General features: G+C 38.0%; 1 protein-coding gene across 2 annotated transcripts in view; it reads left to right on the plus strand.

Moving 5' to 3' along the window:
- cpne5b (copine Vb) overlaps window positions 1-27,459 on the plus strand; it is a 148,932-nt gene that overhangs the window by 30,715 nt on the left and 90,758 nt on the right. Inside the window, exons 2-7 of one of the 2 annotated variants that reach the window (XM_074670096.1) lie at window positions 5,527-5,567; window positions 5,864-5,910; window positions 15,590-15,693; window positions 17,587-17,626; window positions 18,415-18,429; window positions 22,240-22,316. In XM_074670096.1, the coding sequence (XP_074526197.1) occupies window positions 5,527-5,567; window positions 5,864-5,910; window positions 15,590-15,693; window positions 17,587-17,626; window positions 18,415-18,429; window positions 22,240-22,316 (324 nt within the window). The remainder of the gene's footprint in view (window positions 1-5,526; window positions 5,568-5,863; window positions 5,911-15,589; window positions 15,694-17,586; window positions 17,627-18,414; window positions 18,430-22,239; window positions 22,317-27,459) is intronic. The other variant, XM_074670105.1, reaches the window with a different exon arrangement.

A 27,459-nucleotide genomic window follows, 5' to 3' on the forward strand; every position in this document is an offset into this window, starting at 1 on the left:
TGCTGCCTTAAACACATGAAAATAATATGAACTTAGTATAAAAAAATGTAAGCATCAATTATATAAAATAATGTTGACAAAAATTACATAAAAATAATATTAACATTTATTATAAAAAAAACAATATAATATGAGCTTCAATAAATAATAACTTGGACTCTGTAACAATAAAGTCAGACTCACATGAAATTAGACTATTATAAATGTTTTAATTCATTGCTCCTCTACGTTTCGTCGCAGCACAGCACACAGCCAGTCAGTGCAGTAAACAAGCTCGTCCCTATATGTCGCTATGATGGTGCTGTGCGACACTGACAACTGCCTAAAACTGTCTAAAATTGGTTGGGAAAATGTGTCGGATTAATTTAAATCCTAAAGGCTATTAATATTGTCAAAAACTATAACTAAGGGAATTTTGTCTATCATTTTAGTTAGTTTCAGTTAGTTTTGTGAACACAAGATACAGTTTAAGTTTACTTATCGTTTTTGTTTTCTTTTCTAGTTTTTATTAGTTTGAGTTAACTGCAATGTATTTTAAATTTTAGTTTTTGTTTCTAGTTTCGTTTTAGTTAACTATTACAACCTTGCTCACCAGCTTAAAGTTGGCAGGGAAACACTTTGACAATCAAACATCAGCAAGTATTACTTCTGTAATCTTTTTCAAGATTTCATAATTTTTGTGTCTCCTTTTATCAGTAATTGTCTTGTTATCTTGTCCTTGAAATGTATAAAGAAAATGGGAAGAAACAGGAGCTGAGAAAAGATTAAATGAGATCAAGAGTGATGAAAGAATACAGATTTATGGCCAAAGAAACCTGAGAGAAAAATAGAATAGAAAGCTCCGAGAACCCAGCAGGCTCCAACACCTTAGTTGTGAGCCTTTGTGCGCTGCAGTGAGTGTGCGATGAATAGGAAACATGATGGGTAATGGTGTTAGGTACACAGTGACCTCTGATTGCCTTTACGAAAAGGTCAAACAAGCATGATGAGGGTTTATCACAAACACTTGGTGGAAAGAGAAGGTTGACTTTATAAAAATGATCTTATACTGTGTGTGATGGCCAGGGCCACACAAGGGCAATCTCAGCTTCACTCTCACCTCACACCTCAGCTGTTAAACAAAACTGTTTTTCATTTGCAGTGAACCACTCAAACACATTACATTGCTTTGATATTAGTTTATTTCAGCATTTTGTCTTATAGTTACCAGTAGTTCGAAGGTAATCCAATTTTTGGTAATCAGATTGGATCAAATGTTGAAAATGCATTGTTAAAAAGGGAAAGAAGGATTTCAAAATTGGATTAGATTGCGTAATCCAGTTCCATTTTTAATCTGAACCAAACCCTTAGTTTGTGTTGTTCAAAACTTTTCAGTAGGGTCTGGATCACTTTGATCCAAAAAAAAAAAAAAAATGGATTACCCAGATTCAAACAGGGGGGAGGATTTCAAGGTGGATTTCCGGAAAAAATGTAGTTAAACTTTCAAATTTGTCAAATTCTCTATTTTGTTAACCGTTGGACATTTAGCCTTTTTTAAAATTTAGTACATTTTCAAAATATCCCCCATGTATTTGTTAGTATATACTATTTGTTTATTATTTGTCGTGGCTCAGATGAGGGCTCATAAAATAAATCATAAATAGAAGTGGATGTTTTTGTTGTTTTTGTGTTTTGTCACAGAATAAGAAACACTTAAAGTGAATCTTGGCTTACCTGTTCTTCATAACAGAGCTGGTGGCCCACATTGGGATATATTGTCCCATTTAGAGAACTGGTAATCTGGATTTAGTATTCCTGAAATCTGTGTATCTGGATGGGGTTATCCAATCCAATGTTGCTTTAAAAAATTGGCATAAAACTAAGACGGATTACCTGATCCTGGCAAAGCATAACATGGGATTTCCAAATCCAGATCATTTTGATCCAGATTAAGTTCTTTGAACAACTGGCACCTGTTGAATTAAGTGTGCACATTTTTAAAATGCAAGATTAGACACATTTCTGTTGCACTAATCATATTTTCTTCGTCTTTGAGTTACCTGACTGCTGGTGGAGGGCACTTCCTGGACTGGGGCAAAAGGTGTGGCCAAGGGCAGAAAACACACTGGAGCCAGTTTATTTAAAGACTCCAAGTATTCTGATATCACGAAGGGATTTAGGTTTACTTGGTTTAGTTATGTATTAGGTTTTTCCGCTTGTGTTTGAACTGGTTTGGTCAATCCTCTGTATATGTAGTCCCACTGTTTCACTGTGTCAGGTCTGTTTGTTTTGGTAACCAGCTCTTAAGTTCAGTTTGAGTTGAATTTTATTAAGTTGACCTCTTTTATGGGCTGAATTCTTATGAGTACTACATTTAATTTTCTTTTTTTGTCTTGTGCTTTACTGCTTGGTCCCTGACACTGTGGCTCAGGCATAAACCATGTCAGCCTTTGTGTCATACATGATAGTGGTATGCACAAGAAAGACTAAAAAGCTGGTGGTGAACAATTGCAGGGGAATTTTCATTTACTAAGGCACAAAAATGACTTGAGTTACATTTTTAGTTAGCTTGGGTTAATTTTGGATGGTAAATCATTGTGTTAATTGTGCCAGGCTCCTGTGAAACTGTGATTTAATTGATTTTAGACTTTTTAATGCTTGTTTGTCTTGTTTATTCTAAAACCTTTAACTCATATTATCACTTCATTTGCCGATCTGGGCATCTTCATTTGTTTTGAGGTGTTCATCATAGAATATGAGTTGTGGCGCAAATTTTCTCATGACACTTCAAAGCCTGTATGATCATGAATAGGAGTTGTGTAATGTGCCTGGCAACCACAGTTTGATACTGTGTCAGAATAATGTATTCCTAAACAGAAAAGAAAGGATATAGATTTATGTGATTAAAGCATGAAGTTCTTAAAAACTATATGAGAGTATGTGTTGGAATATGAATGGTAATCAAATAATTAATATGATTAATGAAAAGCAGTAGAAATGATTCCTTACACATTTTCTTAGCTGATGATCCCCTTATCACTAATGTTCAATTCAGAGATTTGTTTTTAATGATGTTGAGAAAATTGCCTTTCTCATGCACTCTGTACAAACATTAGCATTTAGATAGGTGAGAATCTTGGAAGACATCCATTAAAGAGAAGGAATTTTAGTGAAGAGTAACAGAAACGAGGAGAAGTATGTCTTCCTGCTTCACAATGAACTTTTTCTGCCTTGATTTCACCCACATGTAATTTTCTACTAACAGTCTTAGTTGTTAATTACAGCTGCAGGCATGAATCAATTGTCACATTTAATGGGTTCCTTAACTTGTTACTTTTCATAGTTAACCAGAAACATCAATTACAGTTTGGCATCTTTTAACAACTTCTCCCTCTAAAACCCTGCGGCTGAACAAGTTTAATGAATAGTCAAATGTAAGGAGACAGACAAATACTTATTTCAATCAGAGGAGAGCAAGTAAACACACTGTGTGCCATTGTAGTGAAGGTTTAGTGAGGGTTTAGAGGGCAGAGCATCCAATAAACATGCACACATGTCGCTAATCAGGCAGCTATTGTCTGAGAAGCCATACCCAGCAATTTTCTGCAGAGATGAGCATGAATTTGTGGGGTGAGAATGTATTAATGAATATGGGCGTGTGCAGATTATGCTGATCAGATGTGCACATGCATAAGATTGTAGCTGTATAATTTATGCTTGCAGTGAGACAATTAACAGTCTTTTCCATGTGCTTTCTTATTCAGCAGTCATACAAAACCTATCAATGCCATTATCTCCTTGCTATGCATACAGAGTAAGAAGCATGCAGACTCATTGATTAAAACCAGAAACAAGTTGGTATATTGATTTGAATAGCTTTGAAAGTGCACCCTTACTGTGTAGTCATCATGGTGCTCTAATTTAGCAAAATCAATACCCCAACAGAGTAATGATATTAGAAAATAATACATTTTAAGTAGACAGGATGTTTTGATAAGGGCCACTTGGGAATAAACTGTTCTGTAGATTAATGTTTCTATTCTGCACTGAACCAAAGGCTCCAGCACTAACTTGTTACAGGAGGTCTCTTTTTTCTTACTGACCGGATCAGGTCCTAGGTTTAGAAGTAGGCATTGATATTACTTTATTGACAACTCTCTGACTCATCTGCCAGGCTGGGACAACTTCAAAAGTACTACCCCTTTTTATGAGCAAGCAAGATTTGGTTTCTTTTTTAACATACCATAACTTGACACGAACCTCTGCTTAGAGTAAACAAAAAATAACCTAAAATTTCTTGTGATATGCCCAGAATAATTGAGTACAAAATAAATGTATGACAAATACAGTGTGCCATGAACCCAAAGTGTCCAAGTTTGTTAGGTTGCTTTCGCAAAATGCATGCCAACAAGATTTGTCCATTTTGACTAAACCTGTAGAAGTGCTGAGGTGTTTTTAAAGCCCAGGTTGTTTGAATCGCCGTCTTGCACTTATCTATACTTTGGGTTGGATGTTTCACATCTTCCTTCTTATTCTGTTTGGGGTTCAGATCACACCAGTAGAGCACCGAAATGTCACAGTGAGCACACCATTTAGTTTTGGCACTGCCGGCAGGTGATAAGTCCTCCCAGAAAAGAAATCTGCATTTCTGTGCCACTTGTCAGGAAAGGAAGAAGCATGAAGTGCTCTGAAATCTCCTGGTGACAGATGCTTGACTTTTGACTTGATGAAAAACAGTGGAGAGACGTCAGAGGATAACAGACTTCTCACCAGATGGAAAATTAAACTTTGACATTAGTGTTTGCCTCTCTGAGGTGTACTTTTGTTTTGTGTTTACACTAAACGAAGTTATTGAATTAAACCCTGTTCACCTTTAGCCTAAGATGGAAATCAGCAGACTGGTTTGAAGAACTGCAGGTATGGAAGGGCTTTGAAGCAGAAGTTAGATTATTTGTGTGAAGTTGTCCTTAAAGCACCTGGAGCCAGACACTTTATGAGAACACACAACTTGTAACTTGACAGACAAACTGAAGGAATTGGTGCAACATAAGTCTCTATAAAAAATGGATGTGTAGGGACGTGGTTTGTCTTCCTCTTGTGTTAGAATGATTAGTTTAAAGTTACACTGCCGCCTACAGTGTTCTTTGTATAGCCATGAGCTATTTCCATTTGTTATGGGTTGTTTTTGATGCCAAGTGTGGGGATAAAAAAAAATTACCAGGGAGGAGGTGGAAACTTAACCGAGGAAAGTTCTGCTTGTTTCATGTCTACAATCAATGACCAGAGAGATTGAGAGAGAGAGAAAAAAAATGATGCAACAAAAATGTTCCTAGAGAATTACCGAAACACTTAGTCACCCTGGACAGTCTAATGTAGCACTTACATTCTGAAGTGATTTCACACAAAAGCCAAGCGCAGAATAGAAAAAAGATATTTCAACAAAAAGTGGTTCGAATCAGCCACTTCAGAGCTAAATAGGAGCCCCCACTTCAACATTAAAAAACTGACATTGAGTAACAACTGTTTCTCTTTTTAATTGTTTTGCAGAAATCTGCTGGATAAAGACACATTCTCCAAGTCAGATCCATGTGAGTATACTGCACAAAAGTGTCTGTGCCTCTGTCAGGCTGCAAACTCAGTAACTCAAAAACACTCAAGATCTTTGTCCCCTTGTCTCTTCTCTGGTTATTGTGTTTTGTGTCTGTTTTTGTGGTTTTGTTACCTAGTGTCTGGGGAAATCTTTCGGGCACTGTGGCCCTTTCTTCACTGTACTGGAGCTGAAACCCTTCACATTGATTTCCCATTTGGAATCTGCCTACATTTCTCTGATTGTCTCTTTCTCTTGATGCCTCACATTTTATCTCTTTCTGCTACTTCTTCACAGTGTGCGTGCTCTATACGCAAGGTGTTGAAACCAAACAGTGGAGGGAGGTGAGTTTTACAAACACACACAGAAACACACAAAATAAGACAAAAGGCAGTATCTCCAATTAAGTTCTTACAGGGCTTGCTGTGTGTTTGTGTTGTGTTTATGAGTGTGTGCCTAGGTGCTCAAAGGCTCTAGTTGAGACATTCCTGTTCTGTGTGGGCATGTAGTGGTTGGCTTTTACACTTCATTAAAGCTGTTCAGCCATCAGTTGTCTGAAAATACTGCGGAAATATCCTCTAATTGGACACTTCAGCCAACAAAGAAAAGCCTGGACAATTTAATGCTCAATACGCTGACACTATGGTGACCAAGTGGCACAGCGGGAATGCGTTAAAGACAGCTTATTCCACACCTTGTTTGGTTAGGAGCAAAATACCATTTCTTTGCTTTTCATCTGACCAACTCACCTGTTCATGCTTTTATTCTGTAATTCTGCAGGAAGATGACAAGAAAACAAAACATGAAATGACATGAGAGAACTGGAGTATGATGTTGAGCCAAAATAAACTCTCTTTTAAAACTCAGATATGTATATATCTGGAGGATTACGCCTGTCAAATGAACAAATGCGTCCTCTTGCACACATTTCCTGAACACCACTGTTGTGGTCTTTCATGTCAACCCCCTCATTTTACATCCCCACTCATCCCACAGTGCAACGTGTCAAAGCCTCCAAGTAGCCACAGAGATTATTTTTGCAGAGCAGTCCTATGTGGATGTATAATGCAACCGAACTGCATGTAATTTGAAAGTATTTATGCAGGCAGATGACCCTGTCTTGCTTGTGTGTTTACCCGTTAAAAGCAGATGGCTGTGTGGGCTCTCATTCGACTGTGAAGAGGTACTGCGGGGGAATATTTAATGTTTGTGAGAAAACATGCATGCCAAATAAAAGCATACATACATATGTAAGGATATTCCCATCTTAAAACTGTCCCTCACACTTACTTCCGTAGTTTCACAACCACTCTGTGCGAGACAAGCTGTGACTCACATCAGCTGCACCGATAATAATTCATATAATGAGGGTTTCACTTTAGTGTACTCTCAGGTCAAACTCAATTTTTTTCTAGTTTCCTCTTTTTGGTACCTTAATAGGAGCATTTAGAGCAATTAACTGCTAGCGGGGGTAAACCATCACAACAATAATCACATTGTTTGGAAGTGGTGGGTGTTGGGGAGGCTTCAGGTGATGCTTTGTGAAAGAGAACACCCACAAACCTCACTCAGCTGAACAGGTGACTCATGGAGATTTTAAAATAACATTTTCTGACAGGACCCTCTGGCACACCTCCATAGTGTCTGTCATTTCATTAAAGTTGGTGCTCTCCGTGGAAGACTTCCTGCTCACCGTCTTCATAATTTCTGCAAGATCACTCAACTAAATTATCTTTGCACTTTTTCAACTGTTCAGTCTCCTGTTCAATGAAGAGCTTTTCACTCTTGATTTAAAGGGGAAAACGCTTCTGGGTCAAATTTGATGCTTGGGCTGTTTTTCTCTTATCCCCCTGAGAATATAGTATGTTCGGTGAAGTGTGAAGGCCTGTTGAAAGACTATCCCTCCTATATCCATGTACTTGAGGGTCATGTTTCTTTGACACATCATCACTGTCAGTTTACCTTTTTTTTCTAAGATAAAAAACACAAATAAATTCTTGTAAGAGTGTTGAGACGTGTTATGGAGTGATGGAGACAGGATTACTAAACTGCTGCAGTAGGCAGACTTTGGATGGATAGTTTTAAGTGACAATGGTGAGTTGATACAGGCAACAAAAATCAATGACTGAATTACCGTAGTTTCGAAAAATATAGTTCTTAGTAATAAGTGGATTTTTCAATTGCACAGAAACAGTGTTAATGAGATTAGCCATCCTGCACACTAACGTATCAATGTACTGCTGAGAATTAAACATGTAAGCAGTGGATGTAAAGCAACAGGAAAGGAAAACTGAAGCACAACAGTGTCCAAATTTATCTGGAAGGCTGGAAAAATTGGTAAAACAGCAGTGTGTGAAAGCAGCAAGCTCCAGTGTAAATATATGAGGCCTTATGTGGAAGTGCTAAAAAACCAGAGTTAAGTCGTTTTTTTTCTTCTAACTCACTGATTGAGATGGTTGGTAATTCTAAAAGTGAAGTCCCAATACTCCCACCCAATTTCATTTTTTTCTTTCTTTTTTTTCCCCCATGATATCAATTCTTATTTGTTTGTGACATGTCTACCACTTCATAGGGCGCAAGAAAAAAAGAAAATAAAAAAAATCTCAAAAGAAAAATATCCTATGAGCAGGCATTCACTTAAAGATTAAAAAAAGTGTATAGATGTAACATAATTCTGTGACTGCAGAGTAATACAAAGTGAATTATTAAATAGTATTAATATTAAGCTTATAAATGACATGACGATGGGAGGGTCTGTGATGCCACATTATGTAATCATGCCCTAATAAGTAATTATATAATTTTCATTTTCACTTCATTATGTAATAACTCCACATTTTGTAATATACTGCTGCATTTTGTAATTATATTCTTGAGCACAATATATAATAGACTTTATTATTATCAAGACACATTATGTAATAAGTTCTTATTATATGCGGGGACCTGTGTTTTATAATAAGTGATGGCCTTACAACATGATGTGGCAGATTATTACAAAATGCAGCGTCATTGCACAATGAAGTGAAAATTTATTACATCATTGCATATTGGGGCATTATTACATAATGTGGCGTTACAGGGTTCATAGACAAATGTCTCACCTGGAAGGGGTCCCTGATCTAAAACAGTTTGAGAACCCCTGGTTTAGAAGGTAGAAAAAGTGAAGAAGATCACAAGATTGTTCAATCAGAGGCGCAGCTCTCGAGGCTGACAGGTCTGTCCCCCTGTGGCTGTTAGTGAGGTGGCTCAAAGCCCACCTCTTGAGTAAGTATTTCCATCATGGTGTCCTCTGACAAAGGCTTCATTGCTCTGTATCAGGAACAAATGGGTGATGTCATGGAGACTACGTTTATAAATTAGACTGATGCTTGTGTGTCATTAAAGCATGCTGGTAATGAGTGGGCGAGAGATATGTTTAAAGAAAGTTCACAGTGGACATCTCTTTTGTAAACACCAGCACCAACCAAATTTCAGTCAATGATCATTGTCAGTCAGTGATCAACTTATTCAGGCCCTCAAACTGAGTGGCTCCCTTCTTGAGAAATGAAGCCAGTGTCAAGTGCTTAAAACTGCAGTTTCTTGAGTATCCACTTGAGGTTGAATGAAAAGGCCCAAGTGGAAGTTTGTTTTTCGCTCAGCAGTGACAAACAGTCAAGTAAAATTATGTACTCTCACAACATTGAAACATTTAAAACAGCCACTTCATAAAAAAAGATATGTGTTATGAAGCAAAGCAGGCCAGTTGCTACAGGGACAAAAGAAGATGTTTTTTTTTCTGTTTGTCTTGCATCTTGGCAGAGCATATCTGCCACTCGAGTCAAGCAGCTAAAACTCTCCAGAGAGAGGATGATACAGATCAGCCACGGTGTTAGGATGATGGATGAGAATTTCTTTTTTTTCTGCAATAGTATTGAGATTTTTATTTAAATGACTGATATTCCTTGTAAAATAGAATGGAAAAGAATAGAATATATTTTTATTTACCCCTGAGGGGAAATTCAGGAGGAGTCACAGCAGCAATCAAGAAAACAAAAGTAAGAAAGTGTATAGAAAGTGTATAGAAAGTGCAAAAAGCTCCATAAGAAAATAGATGCTGACAGCTTGTCCATCATTCTCCAGTTCAGCCAGCCTCCACCTCCACAGGGTCCAGGACTGAGCTTCTTCAGCAGTCTGTTCAGTCTCTGTCTCCTAGATCCTGTCTGCTCACAGCAGGTTAAGCTCTTCCAATGTGATGTTCATGTACGGTGTTAGCTCTGTTAGCCATGTCTGTGAATAGCATGATGCTACTCTACCTTCTGGTATTCTCTCTGTTGCTGAGTTAGCACAGCTAGCTTGTCCATCTTATTGGAGATAGATCTTATGCTTCCAATGACGATGGATGGAAGGACAGGTCCATGTCGTCACTTCTGAGCTCACACCTGAGAACCAGCACGTCGTCCTCACCTCCTTCTCCTCACCTTGTGGGAAGACATCAGGCCTTACACCAGTTAGCATTGACATGTTACAGGCTGCTAACAGCTGAGTTCACATGTAAACAATGCAACAATGGTTACATGTAGGATCTCCAGGACAAACAAAGGAGCAAAAATAGTAAAAGTATCACTAAAGACAAAGCCGGTTTAGTGTCCATGACCAACAAATAAACCATACAAATGACGAAAAAGTGATGAAAAATTACAAGAAACGGACTAGGAAGAGAACTCTGCCACAACAGGGCTGCACCTGTATTGCATGAACTACAAACATACATAAAAGCAAACCTTTTTATTTATCATATTATCATATTTATTTTATAAAAACTGTCAGCACATCACTCCCAGTATCTTTGGAAAGGGCCCAATGTTGATCTCATCACATAACCAACTATACTAACAGTGTCATCACCCTGAAACCAAAGCCTTGACTGTATAGCTGATTTCACAGCAGCACAAGAAAAAAAAATGGAACAGAGCTAAATTTGCTCACAAGGAAGAAATTGTTTAGCTGATTTCTCTCCCTTCAACAACCAAAATATCCGTATCTCTCTGCCATTCCTGTGGCTTTTGGATATTCTACTATATATTTTAATCCTTCAACACACCACTGCACTTTTCCACTCAGGGCCAAAATAGAACTGTCTTTACTAATTCACATGGCCTTCGTATACCTCTGACGGTGAGAACGCTAGACTCACAAAGCTTATTATATCATTGCTGTGTTACTGTCTACTGAACATGGCAACAGAAAGGAACAGAAATCCATGTTGCCCAGAGAACTACAGGACAGTCATCTGACACAAATCCCCAGAGGTGGTCTGTGTGTGCTCCAGGGAAGAAGAAAATGAAATTTTGTCAGGTTTGGAACACAGGAAGCAAAAAGATAATATTAGACATGTGTTCTGTTACTGCTCTCTTCTGCTGGGGTTTTATTTAACACCTCTGTCTCACCTACAGTAAGTGTGTCTCTGAGTGATTTCTCCTTTTCATGAGCACATTTACATGAGGAATAATGACTGAAAAGGTTTCCATTTTCAGGTAAATATGACTATGTGCACTTTAGAGAGCATGGGGAACCCTCACAGAAAAGAAGTCAATCAGGTTTCTAATCAAATTTAAGCTTTGCAATCAACCAGACTTAAATTCACTGCACTAAATTGTGAGTAGCCCTGTTGTGCACAGCCCACCAGTGTTTTTCCTGGTCAAGTCTTTTGTGTTTCCTGTTTTATTTTGTGGTTCTTGTGTCTTTTGAGTCTTGTTTAGTTTTATATCCTATCCATCCTATCCATGCATTTCCCTGTCTTGATTGCTCCTCATGAGTTTCACCTGTGTCTGGTCTCAGACATGTTGATTCAACCTGAGTCTATTTAGGCCATGCCCACATGTAGCTGGGTATTTGAGAAACCACGTATAATTTTATACATGGGTGCCAGTGTCCACACAAAAGTGCAGTTTTATGTCACTAAAAACAATGTTTTCTGAAAACCCCAGCTGAAGTGAAGATATTGGAAAACTCCGTAGGGAAACAGTTTTCTCAAACGTCACAGATGAATGACGGGATTCATCCTGATTGGATGGCACAGGTATTACATCTAAAAAAACACTAAAAAATATGGGTTTGGCATGCTTCAAGCTGCACTCACCAGCAGATTTGCAGATGAAAGTATTTTTAAAAACGAATAGGGGCGGGGTGATTGGTTTTCGAAAATACCCGGCTATGTGTGTACAAGGTCTTAGTCTCTGTTTCTCCAGTACTTCATCAGTTTGTCTCATATTCTCACCTTTTCTTCTACACATCATGTACTGCTGTGTTTTCTCCTGGGTAAGTGGATTGTTTTTTTTTTTTTTTAAATTTTTGTTTTAAAGATATTTCCAGTTTTATCTGCACTTTTTTGTTTTCTGCTCGAGGGCCGGCCAATCAATGGTTACTGTAAGTAGAGCAGTGTCAGTGCTATGGTGGACTCTAAACCCTGGGTGAAATTCCTAAACAAGACTGTTGCTGTAAAGAGGGCTGCAGAGCTGTCTGGCCATTGCTTGCTCTATGATTTTCAAAGTAAAGGTGAGGTTGGATATTGTTCTGTAGTTAGCTGAGGGGTCTTACTCAAAAGTAGGCTTTTAAGAGGCTTTAGTACCACTACTTTAAATGACTGGGGCACAAACCCTGTTGGTGATGACATAAGTAAAGAAGAGCTAACTAAGGAAGGGACTTTCTTCAGCTTAGTTTGGATGGGGTCTAAAAGACCCCGTCAAGGATTAAAACTACGGATGCACGATATTGGATTTTTGCCGATATCCGATATGCCGATATATCGAAACCCCTTTTGGCCGATACTGATATCGATTATCACAAGTTTGTTTGTTTTTTTCACTGTAAAGAAAGCTAAGTCTATCCTGTACTGGAATTTATATGTTACTCTTATTGTGACGGTCTTATTTGTTTAAGAAACACACATAAAACAAGACAAAAAACATTTGATTTTACCATAAATAAGAAATGTATTATTTTTTCAAACTCAGGACATTCAGTATTGAAATACAGAAAAATAATTTCTTTAGATCACGTGAACTTTAAATGTACAATGCATTTTTAAACATAACCAAGTTGCATTTGATTATTTTAGAGCTACTGTAAGAACCTGGTGACAGACACAGAGCTCTGCAGTGCAAATAAATGAAGTGCTACATTTTATTTAAGGAGCTTATTTTTCCAGATGGAAAATAATAATAATCCTAACTGAATAGCACCTTATTGGCTGTGCTTATCGGCAAAAATTTTCATATCTGCAGATACCGATAAATGTGTTGTTTAAGATTTTATCAGCCGATACCGATATTGTGCCGATAATATTGTGCATTCCTAATTAAAACCAATTGAAATAACAGGCAGGTTGTGACAGTGTTTTTTTTTTTTTTTTTTTTTTTTTTATTTTTTTTAACATGTTTAGCCTACACTGTTGGGGCTTATTTTCACCTGACCCAAACTGTGCAGTCTCAGAATTTGCAAATGTCCCCACGTATGCCGTCGCAGAAAATTAAATGTTCCAGGTCTTTTTGGCTTGCATCCAAGATTTATGTTAAACTGTTCAAAATGTAATTAAAAAAAGAATCATAAAAAAAGAACAAATCCCAAATCTTAAAAAGTGTCTATACCTCTGTTGCCAACCATTACAAAAGAGAGACTGTATTATCTTCGAGACGCCAATTAGTGAATTCTTATTTTCCTGGCTGCAGTGCAGAAATTTAATGCAATGGTGGTTGAGGCACATGTTTTGAATTCCCAGAGGCCTACTTGTTCCTATGAGTTGCTCATTTACATAATGATGATGAATAGAAAACTGTTAATTTAGTTTGGAAGTTTTAGTATCTGAGCAAAAATGATATGTATAGCTCTCAAAAATGTGTCCATGCACTTATCTGTGTGTGTGTGTTTGATTAACTGTAAACAGAGGTTATGAAAAAATGTTTTGAGACACAAGCTTATTCTTAGACAGCTCTTTAATTTGAAGACCATGAACAGAGAGCTTTACCAGAACTGCGTTATAGATGTGCTATTCTCGGGAAGAATGGGATACCTTACAGCTAATCAGGGTGGGTATTCTACCACATCATATCATAGAATTATAGAACATAGGTGTTTCCTGTAGCCTGAGGAGTTTAATTATAACATGTACAGTATGTGTGGGAGCTGGTGTGCATCTGTGCGTGTCAGAGTTGGTTCATGTCGAGGGTTTGGGTCAGGGACTTCATGCCGGATTCTCATTAGCCGACGGCAGCAGCCCAGCAGCATCTAATGAACTCTGCAGCACTGCACTGTCTCTTCCACTCAGCAGGGAAATCACATTACAAAGCACATCTTCACCAACACCTTTCTCTTTGCTAACATGTGCTCATTGAAACCTCAGGGTCTCCATGAGAGTCTTGGTGGCTTACAGATTTATCAGCTGTATTCTTTCTTCCACTTTGCTCTCTTTTGAAGCTAAATTTAGATTTACAGTCAGAAAGTTCACACAGAGAAAAAAAACCCTTAAAATGAAGGTTATACACATTTTTATAATAGTGTAACAACAAACAAGTGTAGATTTTGTCTGTTTCTAAATGCCCACATCGCATTGTATTTGTTGGTTTTACAATAATGACTGGAAGATGAGGTAAACTCAGGCAGCCTCCTACAGTACCTGCTGCTCACATTATGGACCAACATTGTGAATGGTTCCTGATAAACAGTGATTGAATTGTAGAGTTTTTGTTGCTTTGATGGATTAAAGATAACAGCCTTTAAGAGCAGAATTTAAATCTTCTCTCTAGACACACAACACAGGATACAATTTAAGTTTTAACTCCGGTCACAGATTAATCTGTGACCACTTCAGTAGTTCAGACAAAATCGATGAAGAATCTGGATGAAGATTAATTTGTGAAATTAAATGGGTATCTGTCTGAGCTTACAGTATGGAATATTTATTTAATATTTGATTATATTTATATTTAATATATTTTGGTGTATGTGTTTGTAGTGAGATGCTGACTGGATTGTAAATAACCAGAGTGGAAGGAAAAGTCAGTTTTTTGATAAAACAAAAACTGTAGATAAATCACAAGACAGTGTCAGACCTCAAATACACAAGTTCCCAAAATAAAACTGTGTTTTACTCTCTGTTTAGTGTTTCAGCCAATTTTTCCAGTTTTACTTGAATCTTTTATTTTTATCACTCAGAATCATATCTCTTTTCACTTTTGCTTCCTCATGGGGTAACAAACTTTGCCACAATTTTCAGAGTCAAATTTGTAGAAACAAATTACCAAATACTCCAAAAATATTTATTTCATGAAGTATTGGATGTAATAAGGGAAGTCCAGAGGTGCTTTAAATGATTAATGTACATAATGTTTCTCACATTTCAATCCCATACTCATCTTTGCATAATGTATTTAGCAAGTGGTGTTGCTGGGCCTCTGCCAGGCCTTTTTCCGGCACATTTCCCTGCGTTTGGCTCTTTGAGAGTGAAAATAACACTAATTGGAGTGTCTTAATTGCTGCTTCTCCTCTCCTCCCTCTTCCCACTCTTTTGCTTTCCCTCTCACCCTCCTCTTCATCACGTACAAACCCTCCACCCCAGTTTTGCCCCCTTATCTTCGCTCTACTCTCCAAACCTCTTCAGTAATTTTTCTTCCACTAGTTTTCTCTCCAAATGCACTATGTTGTTTGTCTCTGTCTATTTCTACTAATTTTCCTCACCTCTTCCTCTACCTCTGTCCCTCTGTGGGGCTGATGAGTGAGTTATCCTTCTGTAATTAATGTAGGAGGGGAGCGAGGATCAAGGAAACAGGAAATGCACCTCTGGCTTATCCTGCACAGCAGCAATGTGTGAAAGCGCATCCATTAATCGGGACTGTAATGTGTCTATCTATGCATAGAAATGTAGCAAGTAAAAATCTGAGAAAGAGGGTAAAAGCAAGATCAGAAACTGTTTTTTTTAATGTAAACACTGTTTCTCCTTTAATCTTTCTCTCTCCTTGAACTTCATTTGTCTCTGTCCCCCTGCAGTTTGGAAGAACAGAGGTGATAGACAACACCTTAAATCCTGACTTTGTTCGAAAGTACATTTTGGACTACTTTTTTGAGGAGAAACAGAACCTTCGCTTCGACTTGTGAGTGACTGACTTTGTGGTGTTTTTGTCTTCTCTTTTGAACTAAGTTTTCCTTCACTAAACAATGACATGTTTCATAACCTCTCCCTTTTCCTTTGTTAACTGTGAATTTGATGGCTGCAGTTTTTAGAAACTGACTATTCTGTAATTTTAATTTTGCATCTACTATCAGTTAAGAAGTCTGGTATCAACAAAAGGCATTATGTGACTAAAAAAGTTTTCAGAAAAGGGTCAGTTACTGGCATGACCCTGAGTACACTGGCTGTAAGGTTACACAAGCCTTAGCGCTTCATGCTAACTAACTTAATGCTAAGAATATTACTACTAGATCCAAAAACAAGAATTATGCTGAAAACTAACTACATTATCTGTCTGTTTTTCCTTTTCTGGACTTACTGACAATCATCAGTGGGTGTTAGTGTATGAGGGGGAAACTGTCTCAATGAAAAGCAAAATTATCCCAGCTTAAGTGTGTTTCTACAAACAGATACTGTAAAAGTGGAGAAACCACTCAGCTCTACATCAAGAATTTCAACTTGAGGGTTAAGTTAACTTGATTCTGAAAAAAAAAAGTTTTTTTGCTTTAAGAAATCTGTGTCATTCTGTTGAGATCTTTTAGAAATCAAACCATTATTAACTTCAGCTCCTTGAACTAATCTTAGGTGAAGCCTCTGTGTAAAACACAATCTAGAGTTGAACAATGTGACTGGGAATTGCTTTAGGTGGTGTTTTAAACCAAGAGATGGTGTGTGATGTTTTTCTCACCACCTTGAAAGGGAAGTGCTGTTTGAGAGTTACTCTGTGCTCACCACTGAATACACTGGAACTACGAGAGGCTGGTGTTCACTCCCAGAGGCTTAGTTATTTCATCATCATCAGATGATGTTCCTTTTTTTTTTTTTTTTTTGCTAGACTCAGTTATAATGCATTCCTTTTCTTTAATAGGCATCAAAACAACCCAATAAGAGCTGAGTGCAATCTTGCAATTACTTGAATGTCTTGTCCATAGATAATAACTGGTGAGGGTGTTAACTGTGTGGCGCACACATTTAGCTCTGACACTTGATGGTCTTTAGCCAGATATCACAAATAGGATCAATGATTACAGATAATTTTAATGGTCTATCTGTCACTTTTCTTATGATAGCCTGCATTTGCATTTTAAAATCTTACAGCTATATATTCAGTTCTTGTACCATAGCTGATGATTTTATCCTCGGCTGTGATACATAATATGATCCATTTTTAGCAAATGCCCCCCACTAACACTGTAATATTGCATCCTCCTATCATTAACATACTGTATTCTTGTGCTTCATTCATTATGTATTACTGTCTATTTGTGTCTGATTTGTTTCCAGGTGAACTAGAGCCATTCTTTGATCAAATTTTCAGGCTTGTTACATCACGTATTGTGCATTACCCTTACCTTCATAGCTTTATATTCAGATGTAAATCAGGCCAGGCCCTTCAGTCATCATCATGTCAGTCTCGCTGAACCCTTCTACAATTAATCTCTCCCACATAGGGTAACATCTGAAAGATTCAAAGATTCTGTCCTCTTTTCATCTTGCTTTGTTCTTATTTTACATGTTAAATGACCATTGCTTATTCAGAGTTCTCACTTTCCAACCCTCCAATCCACACAGTATAATTTCTATTAGGTGAAATATATCTTTGAATCCTTTATCATCCCGTAGCCAGTGTCACCCTAATTGATGGCATTTCCATTCTTAAAACATTTGAAATGCTATGTCTTTTTATAATTCAGAAAAATATATATCTTAAAAATCAATTCTGGAAAAGTGTTCTTGATCTGTTTCTTTCTTGTTCACTTTAGTGATATGGCAATGAGTCAAGTAAAATTACTGCTTTAATTTTCTGTGCTCTCAGATACGATGTGGACTCCAAAAGCCCAGACCTATCCAAACATGTGAGTATTTGTATTTTTATTTTGAACTGCAGGTAAATGGAGGCCAGTTCAGGATAAGATCAAAATTGTTTGCTCAAATATCTGAAAAGGGGGAAACTTCACCCCGCTTGATGAAAAATGCAGCAACAAATGGTTCTATATTGGCCTTACATTTTTATCTGTGGTCTCAGTGGTTGCAAAGTTGGTGTGTTTTCTGTTTGTTTTGTTTGCCTGGTGCATGATATTCTTGATGAAATAAAGCAATCCCTTCTTATTGCCTGATCCAAGCTCTCCAAATACAAATATGATCCAATGTCCTTTGGTGTAAATCTAATGGGGGGTTATATATTCACTGTTATCATGTTATAAACATGTGAAATAAGTGTGGTACTTATTAGTTGTCACTTCAGATAGAGGTATTGTGGAATAACTTGCTATGTAGTCACAGCTCTGACTATACAATGCTTTCATCCATTAGTTTCTGTGTTTAATTTGATAAGAACAAAACTTTTTGACCCATGATATTGGAAACTATGGTGATGGAAAGCATTGTGTTCAAAATAATCATTTTGATTATTTGATGTATTTGGATGAACAGGGTTTGCATTTTTTCATCAGTAGCTCTAAATTCACCTGCGTGATTGGAAGTTTAGGCTCTTCCCAGCATGTCCATTCTTCTGTCTCCTTTACATCAGTACTAAGAGTTATAGGTATACAATAAGACATTCAGGAATATGATGTGCTCTATTGTTGCTGTTGTTGTTGTTGTCAATGCTGTTGTTGCTCCTGCTGCCCAACTTTTCTGGAAGCCCGCAGAACTCAATGTAGGTTCCAGCATCCCTCTAACTTTGACACTGCATGGCTGCTGTCTCACATTATTGATCCTTTTCTCAGCAGGAAGGATGGTGTCACTAATTAGAATGACAAACTAAGAGTTAACCCAGTTTGTCCGTGCTGTTCGTAATCATCCTCATCATCTCAAATGACCCCACGACAGTCACGCTTTTTAAAAAAAAAAAATCAGTCATGATGTCTTTTGGCAAGTTTTTGAGACAAAATGAAGATCACAAAGTGTTTACTCTCTTTTTATTGAAATGTTGGGCTTGGTTACAGCAAAAACTCACTGAAGTTCCTTTTGATAGCTTGGTGTTGAATTATTTAATGTGTCCTCTGTGACACTGACAAAGTTAAGGAGACACATTCTTGCTGTAATCAGTTCAAAGATAGTTGAAACCAAACACTGTGATTTTTGGGTCCTGTCTGATGGACCTGATTATTTTTTCAATATACTGAGATTTTTAGTTAAGACATTATAATGACTGAAACTATATCACTGTCTCCAAAAAGGCTTTTTATTAAAGCTCTACACTGTTGTAAAGTGTTAATTGCCTCTGTTCAAAGAACTTTAGCCACACACATCCTTCACAGCTTGTCTCTTATCATCGCCATAAAACCAGTGGTTCCCAACAGGTCATCAGTCATCAGTTGGGGTTGGTCTCATTTAGTTACATTGGCTTTGGTAAACTGTGTTGTTAATTACCTCAAAAAACAACAACAACAAAAAAAAACACCATACCTCTGAGGATGCTTGCTTTTGTAAAGATTTGAACTGTAAGTTAACCAGTTAACCATTACAGGTTTACCTTAAAGTGATAGTTCAGTTTTTTTGAAGTGGGGTTGTATCAGCTCTATGTGACCACTAAGGATATTAGATACAGTAGAAAGTTGTCTCCTCTCCCTCAGTAAGACACAAACTTTAATCGATGGTGACAAGGAAATAGACGCTAACAGGGACAGACGGTACCAAATTCAAAGGCTATTTTCTCTGTCTACAAGAACTAAAATCAAAAAGTAATACCACAGTTTAAGAGTACGATACATAAAATATTTTTTAAGTGCATTAAGTCTTCGGAAAAATAAACATTTATCTGGACCTAACTAACTCGTGTCCTTACGCGCAGCGCTAGTGCGCTCTGCCAGTGTCTCCGGTTTTGCAATATCTTAATCACAGCCCCCCCCCCCCCCCCCCCCCCCCCCCCCCCCTTCAAGACTTTAGCCTCAACTGTAATCCAATCAATAACTCAAAGCTTCTGTGATCAGCTTTCTGTTTTGCCAGGCTCGCTTTCATTAACTGAACTAGCTACTCGCATGCAGAAAGTTGAACTTGGCAGCATGGCTCTGTTCTTGGAGCTCCATGCCCTCCCACATGTAAAATGCTAAAGCTTGAGATGTGGAAAGCACACCTCCCTTGTCTTTCCATGTGCATGCATGAATGAAAAGCCAAATGCAGGGAGAGCATTAGAAGAAAAGACCTACCCAATCTGACAGATTTATGCTAAATTTTACACTCCCTGGAAACAATGTGAAACATGGTCTTACCCTCTTTTGTGGTAACTTGCACAAAAATATAGTGTAAATTAGTCTTTCATGCTGCTGATCATATTTGCTTTTTTTAGGTCACAGAAAGCCATCACTGTTAATTTCAGTGTTTTTCATACCTAGTCAAACCAATGAAAAAAATTCACAGGAGCTTCAAGTCTCTGTGAAATGCTATATCCATATTTTTGGATTTGTCTTCAGTGAGATCTAAAAATGAGTTTACCGTGAACTTCAGGACCTTAACAGAAACTCTTGTGGGATTTTCTGACAGAGGATTGAGACCAGTTGGGACTCACTACACATTTGATTGTACCATGCTGTGCCATCTCATTAAAGTAGCCCAACACTTCAATGTGTACAGCTATTTCATGTGATATTACAACATTTTTTATATTGCTTACCATGTATCATTTTATAACCATTGTCATGGCAGAAGACCAGTTATTTTGTGGGCAAAAAATGGAGAAAACATGCCTGAAGGTGTGGTTTGAAGAGCAAAAATTCACATAGTGGAACTGTTTTTTTCGCCATCGAAGGGTCTGACAAACATAGAGGCTTTACTCAAACGACTGCTGTCCTGGTCCAGTGAAAAAAAGATTCAAATTTAAAAAAACAAATGCAGTCTTGCAATTTATTTTTATGTCACTCACATGTTTTAATTCAACTCAATGTAAATAATCTGATAGAAAATACGATTTCCACATCCTGGCCAGATGGTTGTTGGACCAAGTTTTACTAAATGTTGTAACAGACCAGAATCAGGAATTGTCAGCAGAGGTAACCTGAAAATACCTGTGCATTAAAAGCCTTGTGATATATATATTTTGTTTATATAAAGCTGGCATGGTATAAAATCAAAATTAGCAATCATCATCTTTGAAAGCCCAGTAGATACAGTTGGCAGTTCACCATAGTTGGTATTGTGGGCCATTGATCCTTCCTTAAGTACAGTTACTTACTTTAAATACTGCAGTATGTACTTGAGTTCCTACTCTTTGTCCAACACTTGTCGCACCCCATTCTAAAAAATGTTTAAATTAAATAAATGTAACATTTGCTGAAGTGCCGTCTACTGACATACAGGGTGCAATTTGTTGCTGGCACTAACTTTCACCTGGCTCAAACTGTCGGCAGTCTTGAAACTTGTGAAGGTCCCTGTTGTTGCTTGTGCTGTGCTAAACCTCTCAAGCCAGCCATCAGATGGAGATATGTGCATGGTGTTTTAGGCTGACAAACTTATTACCTTTCAAAAATCTCTTGCGGCTGAGGTTTCAAACATGCCTTTGCTTCCAAAAAGATTTGCGAGAATATAAATACCATAAAATCTGTGGCGACTTTCTTCGCAAAGTGTTTTCTGCTGTCTCCACGCCCCCCGTGTCAACAGTAGAGTGCAAACATGGATTTAGTGCCATTAACCACATCCCCACTGATAAGCGCAACAGAAATAACATGTCAACATCGACTGATCTTCTCTTCATCTCTGTAAAAGGGCCAGATGTGCAATAGTTTCCTGCTGAGAAGAGACGTGAATTAAAGAATGGCAAAATGCTGTAGGTGATGCGCCAACATAAAAGCCAAAAAAGCCACATGAAGTCCAACATCAGAGCAAACTGTTTACCTAGTCTAATTAGCTGAATTATTTTGACATGATGTGAAATCTTGATTGAGTTTTATGTTTTTCAGTCTGATTGAGCTGCCCTAATCCTCTGCCATGTTTGCATGATCTGCCCTTATCCATGGTCCTGAAACTTAATGAGGCCATCGCAGAAAATTTAATTTGTTGTGTCTTTTTAGTCTGAATAAAAGATGAATGTTCAACTGTTTGAAAAAGAATAAGGCCTGTTTGATAGATTGTTATTCATGATTTCAGACCCCCCTCTCCGTATTTTTTTTTTCCCTCGACAAAATGCACCCTGCTGACATGAACATGTTTAAATTCTGGATCCAACAAGCAGCTAAGTTTGTCCCCGTGTTGGCAGGCTACAGTGTTCTCCTCTTCATCCTTGTTTGGTTCAGTTTTGGTAAAGTGCAAAACTTAAGCACTGTAGTGATTTGTTTTTCCGATTAACTAGATGTGACAATTTCTGGGATGCTCACTGTGGAGAGGAAAGAGGAAAAAGTCCCTTGTTAGCATATGCTCAAGTGATAGTAGCACCAGTTAATTAATCCCCATTAAGTTCTTAATTTTTTTTTCTTTCCTTGTGCAAATCTATCCATCTCGTCCCTTTATTCCCGCTGTGTCTCCTTCCCTTCAGGACTTCTTGGGTCAGGCGTTCTGTACTCTTGGAGAGATTGTTGGATCACCAGCCAGTCGACTGGAGAAATCATTGGGGTGAGTACAAGTTTCAGCTGATTTTCACTCAGCCTAAACACCCCTGCTGATTGAGGAGCACCACACTGGGCAGGGAGAGGAGTTAAGACATAAGAAAAATGTAGTGGTGAGCTAATCAGATGTGGCTGTAATTTTTTTTTTCGTCTAGTGTAGAATGAAGAAGAGGATGTAATGAGGAGTTTTGGGCATCAAGAGAAAAACTGAGTAGAAAGGAGGATAAGGATGAGGTTGTGTAAAAATAAGAGACAAGAGAAGAGGACAAGATCAGACAAAAGAAGAAAAACAAGGGAGGAAGAGATGAAACAACCTACAGATGTTTCCCGGAGACAATTATTGTCATTAAAGAAAAGGGTGAAGCGTGGAGCAAAATTACCTAAATTACAGCTCGTCTGCTCAGTTTTTGCTCTTGAGAGAAAATGTTCATGTTAATGTGGGATCCTTCCTACATTTACCATCCATCCATCACAATCATCATCATCATCAGTCTGCCAGGCCCTGGTATAATTCAGGTGGACTCATTTAAACGTCTTATTCAGAGAGATTCACTGGTCTGAGCTCTGGAAATATCACTCCAGAGAACATTTCAATAAGTATTTCATTACTTCTCACAATTCGTTGAAGTTTTATTTCCATGTGCCGCAGTTGATAAACATTTCACACTTATTCATGGTTGTAGACAGTCAAAGGGTTTTCTGAGGTGTTAAGTTAATTCTTTTCCAAAGGGTGAAACTGGTTTGTACAAAATTTAAGGCAATTAATGTTTTTTTATTACCTGTTCTTATATTTCTTATCAAGTATTAAAAACTTCACTCTTATTGGTCAAACTCAATGACAAATAGTTGTTTCTGAATTTTAAAAAGAAACATCAGGGGCATCCAGGTTAACAGATACTGAAACATATCAACCACCTGCCCTCTTGCAATAAAGCAATATTAAATTCTGTTAGCAGTCTAATTATGTAAGGATTGTTGCAAAAGTATTATTATTATGTTTATTATTATTATTATTATTATTATTATTATTATTATTATTATTATGGATGGGCTACATGGACAAAGTTTTAAATATAAGCTTTGCTTTTAATTTATTTGGGAAACACAAAAAATATAATTTGTGATAAATGACTGACCAGTCACCACCAAAGACAAGTATAAGAAGATGAGTTAAGGAAAAAAGGGCACACATTGACAAGACTCGTTTAAAGGGCGCTGCCTGAAGGACACGCTGACCAAACCAAAGATAACAGCCATGACAAACCACAAAGCTTTTATGGGCCTATAGTGAAAGCGATCTTACTAAGATGCTGCTGTCTGCATCAGTTTCAAATGCAAACAGAAAAAAGCTAATATCTGACTTAACCTCAAATGGAAGTGTAAAGTTTAATGTGATATATACATTAGCAAAGCATGCTTATGTTGAAACTTTAAGGTAAATTAAGATGAATACTCTTTCTGTGGGGTTTTGTCTCACCCTGCCAGGACGTTAGTTTGCATAACAATAAATATGTACACCACATTGTCTTTTACATTTCTAAGAAGACTCCTAGTCATTTGGATCACAGTTATTAGGTTTGATCCGAAAATGCATTTATAGATTAAGAGCCTGAAGTGACCACAGCAGCCTCCATTTATCATGCCATTGATCAAATTAGATCCTAACGAGACTTGCAGTTTGTGTAGATGCCCGTCATTACTGGGTACTTGACCCTAGTGATCAGGAGCAGTATCTTCACTCATGGATTTCCATAGTGCCTGGGTTTTGCTGTAATTAGCATTAGCATATCCGTTGGTATAGCACACAGAGAGATTATATACTGATGATTACCTGATGATATAACACCTTTTGATGCTTGATTGCCTGAAAAAACTGGGTAAGGCTAAAAAAAGGTGTAGTTTAATTCAGGCTCCAGTGTTTAAAGGCTTGCAAAGTACCTACTGTTCAATTACATACAGCATCTCTAAATTTTGAAGTACAGTATTTGTTACTGTAGGCCTTTCTGACAGACGTATGAGCAAAGAACAAAAAGCTTTTCCTTAAGCATCATGGAAATATTTGCTCAAGATATATAATAGGGGTTCCTGGTGGTTTCCCTGCCTTCAGAAATAGAAGAATCACTTAATATGAATGGTTATGGTATACAGAATTCTTTAAAAAGCAGTCGGTAAAGCTTATGAGTGGGATTTGCCAGCGTCCAGCAGATTGGAAACAGAAATCTGGATTAAATGATTGTTCTTTGATTCTTTGGTTGGCAGAAGATTTGTGGCATGAAGCAGATATTTTCTTGACAACTATGCTATGCGCTCTTTTGGCTTGGGCTCATATACAATATGTTTCAGGCATCATGTTTGATGTTTGTCACTTGTTTGCCATCAGCTCATCAAAATGAGCTTTGATGTTTGCAGGAAGACTTGAATGTGTTTTATATTTGCAAATTGCACACACAGAATGTCAGAAATGTCCCTCACATTTAGCATACGCCTAATGATGACACAGTTGCAGTACTGTTGCAAAAATATTTCCTGACAGACTGTTTTTATTTCCCCTAAGGGTGCATCTATTGCTGTTTCCTACCGGAGGTAATGTTTGCAGTGAAAATAGAAGTGTGCCTCAGGTCTCTATTCAGGAGCAGAAACCTTATTAATATTATTACAAACTTGATATTAAACTTCCTATTTTTAAACTGGGAATTAATATGTCATGGTTAGAAAAGAAAAAGGGACTCCTGCCAAACCATTCATTTTTTAATTTCAAGCATTCTGAGTCTGAAAGATAACACCACTGCTTGCCAAATGTTCTTATAGCAGTTTTTAATCTGGCTGCAGAAAATAGAACGCTCATCATATTGACAACTTTGGCAACAAAACTGGGAGATTTTTTTCTGCTCTTTTTGCATAGATAGAGGTCAAGTCAAACTTTGAGACGGTCATCATACATTTAGCATGAAGACTGCTCACTGATTCATTTTATAGGGTTTGGCTGTTGATGGCTGATAAATCTAACTAGGCTTTCCTTTGGAGTCTTTGAGCTTTTTATCTTAAACAAATGTGAACAAGTTAGTTCATAATGTTAGCTGGCATGTTACTTTCTAAGCAACCTCAGAACCACTGACAATCATATTGACAAAGTAGCCCCTGGGAGTGATGGCGACTTTTTCAGGGATTCCACGGTTCCATGGTGGGAACCAGGAATTGACTTTATCCTGGACTCCTCTTTCCATGTGTTGCTGATGTTTAAAGGTCCCATATTTTGCTCCTTTTCTGCAGTTTAATATGGATCATTAATGTCTTCATGAAATGGTAGTAACATGTTTTGGTCCATCAAGCCAATAAATCAAGCACAGCAGCATTGTTTCCAGGCTCTCATAGCCCCTCTGTTCATAACGGTCTGATTAAGTGGGCGTGGCCTTCATATGTAAATGAGCCACCGGTGATACCGCCCCGCTCTTCAGCGTCACTGAGAGCGGCGGCACGAGCTCCGAGCGCACAATGTTTAGGAAACAGTGAAGCACTGAAGAAAAGCTCTTACATCTGCTCCACAGCACACAGCATTTAAAATACTCACATTTCCAGGGTCCGAGGTTTGTTTGCGGATGGTTGGTAATGCGCCTGGATTCAGGACCAGTCTATTCGCTAGCCCTCTGTTGTACTGTCCAAAGTTGGAAAAGCAGTCGGCCGTGAAGTGACTAGCACACACATACACAGTTTTACTGAGTGTCGCTGACACATTTCCTTGATAAATGAACTCTAGCCACTTAGTCTTGTCTTCTTCCGAGATGGGAAGCTTGTGCATGGAACTATGTGGCTGTTTACAGCCTAAAACAGAGCAGTGATGGCTGCTGGAGCAGTAGCAGGGAGGGGAGTGGGCGGGGAGGGTTTGGGGGTATGTGCTCCGGTGGACCAATCAGGACAGACTTCAGGCTCTCAAGTTTATTTAAGTTTATTCAGACAAACTTGATTACTTGAGCGAAAAATAGCAACACAACAACATGGTAGTCTGAAAAGGAGGGAATTGCTGACGTTAGCAAATCCCCAAAATCCAAACAGCTTGTTTTAGGTCAGGATTTTACATTCACAAGCACTACTAAGTACAGGTTTTGTCTTAATTATCACATTTTGTGGGCTGGGAGGAAAGCCAGAGACCCACAAATTTCACTAAAAGACTTAATAAATTGATTTTTGCATAATATGGGACCTTTAAAGTCAGACAGGCAACCTGAGGGGTGAGAATGTAGTTGGTGTTGAGAGGTGACATGTTAGAATTCTTGCAGATCTCTGTTTGATCTGGAGCTTAAGCTCTGTTAGCTGACCGCACCTTTTGATGTCCTACGAGCAGCTAATGCCTGTTGTAATCCTGATAGGCAAGTAAAAATCAGCACAAGAAACCCACTTCCAATTGAACAGATTCAGCAGACTCAGATTCTCACAGAATCTGTAAATAGAGATGACTTTTTAAGTCACGCTTGAGAAGTTTGGGTCATATCTTAGTTTTACCTTTCTGGGGGAGAGTCACTGAGTTGGAGGAGCAGTGTTAAGCAGCTAAAGGCTCCCTCACACACACACACACACACACACACACACACACACACACACACACACACACACACACACACACACACACACACACACACACACACACACACACACACACACACACACACACACACACACACACACAGAAACTTTGATGCATTGCCCTGGTAGAAATGCTCCCCAGTGGAGTTTGTTTTCATGTTTCTGTGGAAATGAAGAGTGATTCATATTTCATTGCTTGGAAATGTCAAGACATTTGTCTAAGCTGTGCTGAGCCAATGGGAGAATGTTTCCTGGGCCTCGGTTTGTTTTCATGTATGCTTCAACCTGTCTGCTGTTTCTCCGCTTACAAACACACACGCAACATATGATGGAAAAAAATCTGTTACAAGCGTGAGTAAAAGGATCTTTGGTAGCATTGGGCTGCTGAACTATTCATCTATCTCATTGCCTTAGCCTAACATATGTATCATCATGAATACACCACAATCCTGGTGTGAAAACCTACTTTTGTGCTGCCTTAAGAAGATATACTGTAGGTGCACACACACAAAAACACACACCCACACATCATGCACAGAGCTGTGCACATTGTGCTAATTGATTTCATAGTT

This window comes from Halichoeres trimaculatus, unplaced genomic scaffold, assembly GCF_033239565.1.
Source record: "Halichoeres trimaculatus isolate MK-OKI-2021-1 unplaced genomic scaffold, fHalTri1.1 fHalTri1_scaffold_1, whole genome shotgun sequence".
Taxonomy (NCBI): domain Eukaryota; kingdom Metazoa; phylum Chordata; class Actinopteri; order Labriformes; family Labridae; genus Halichoeres; species Halichoeres trimaculatus.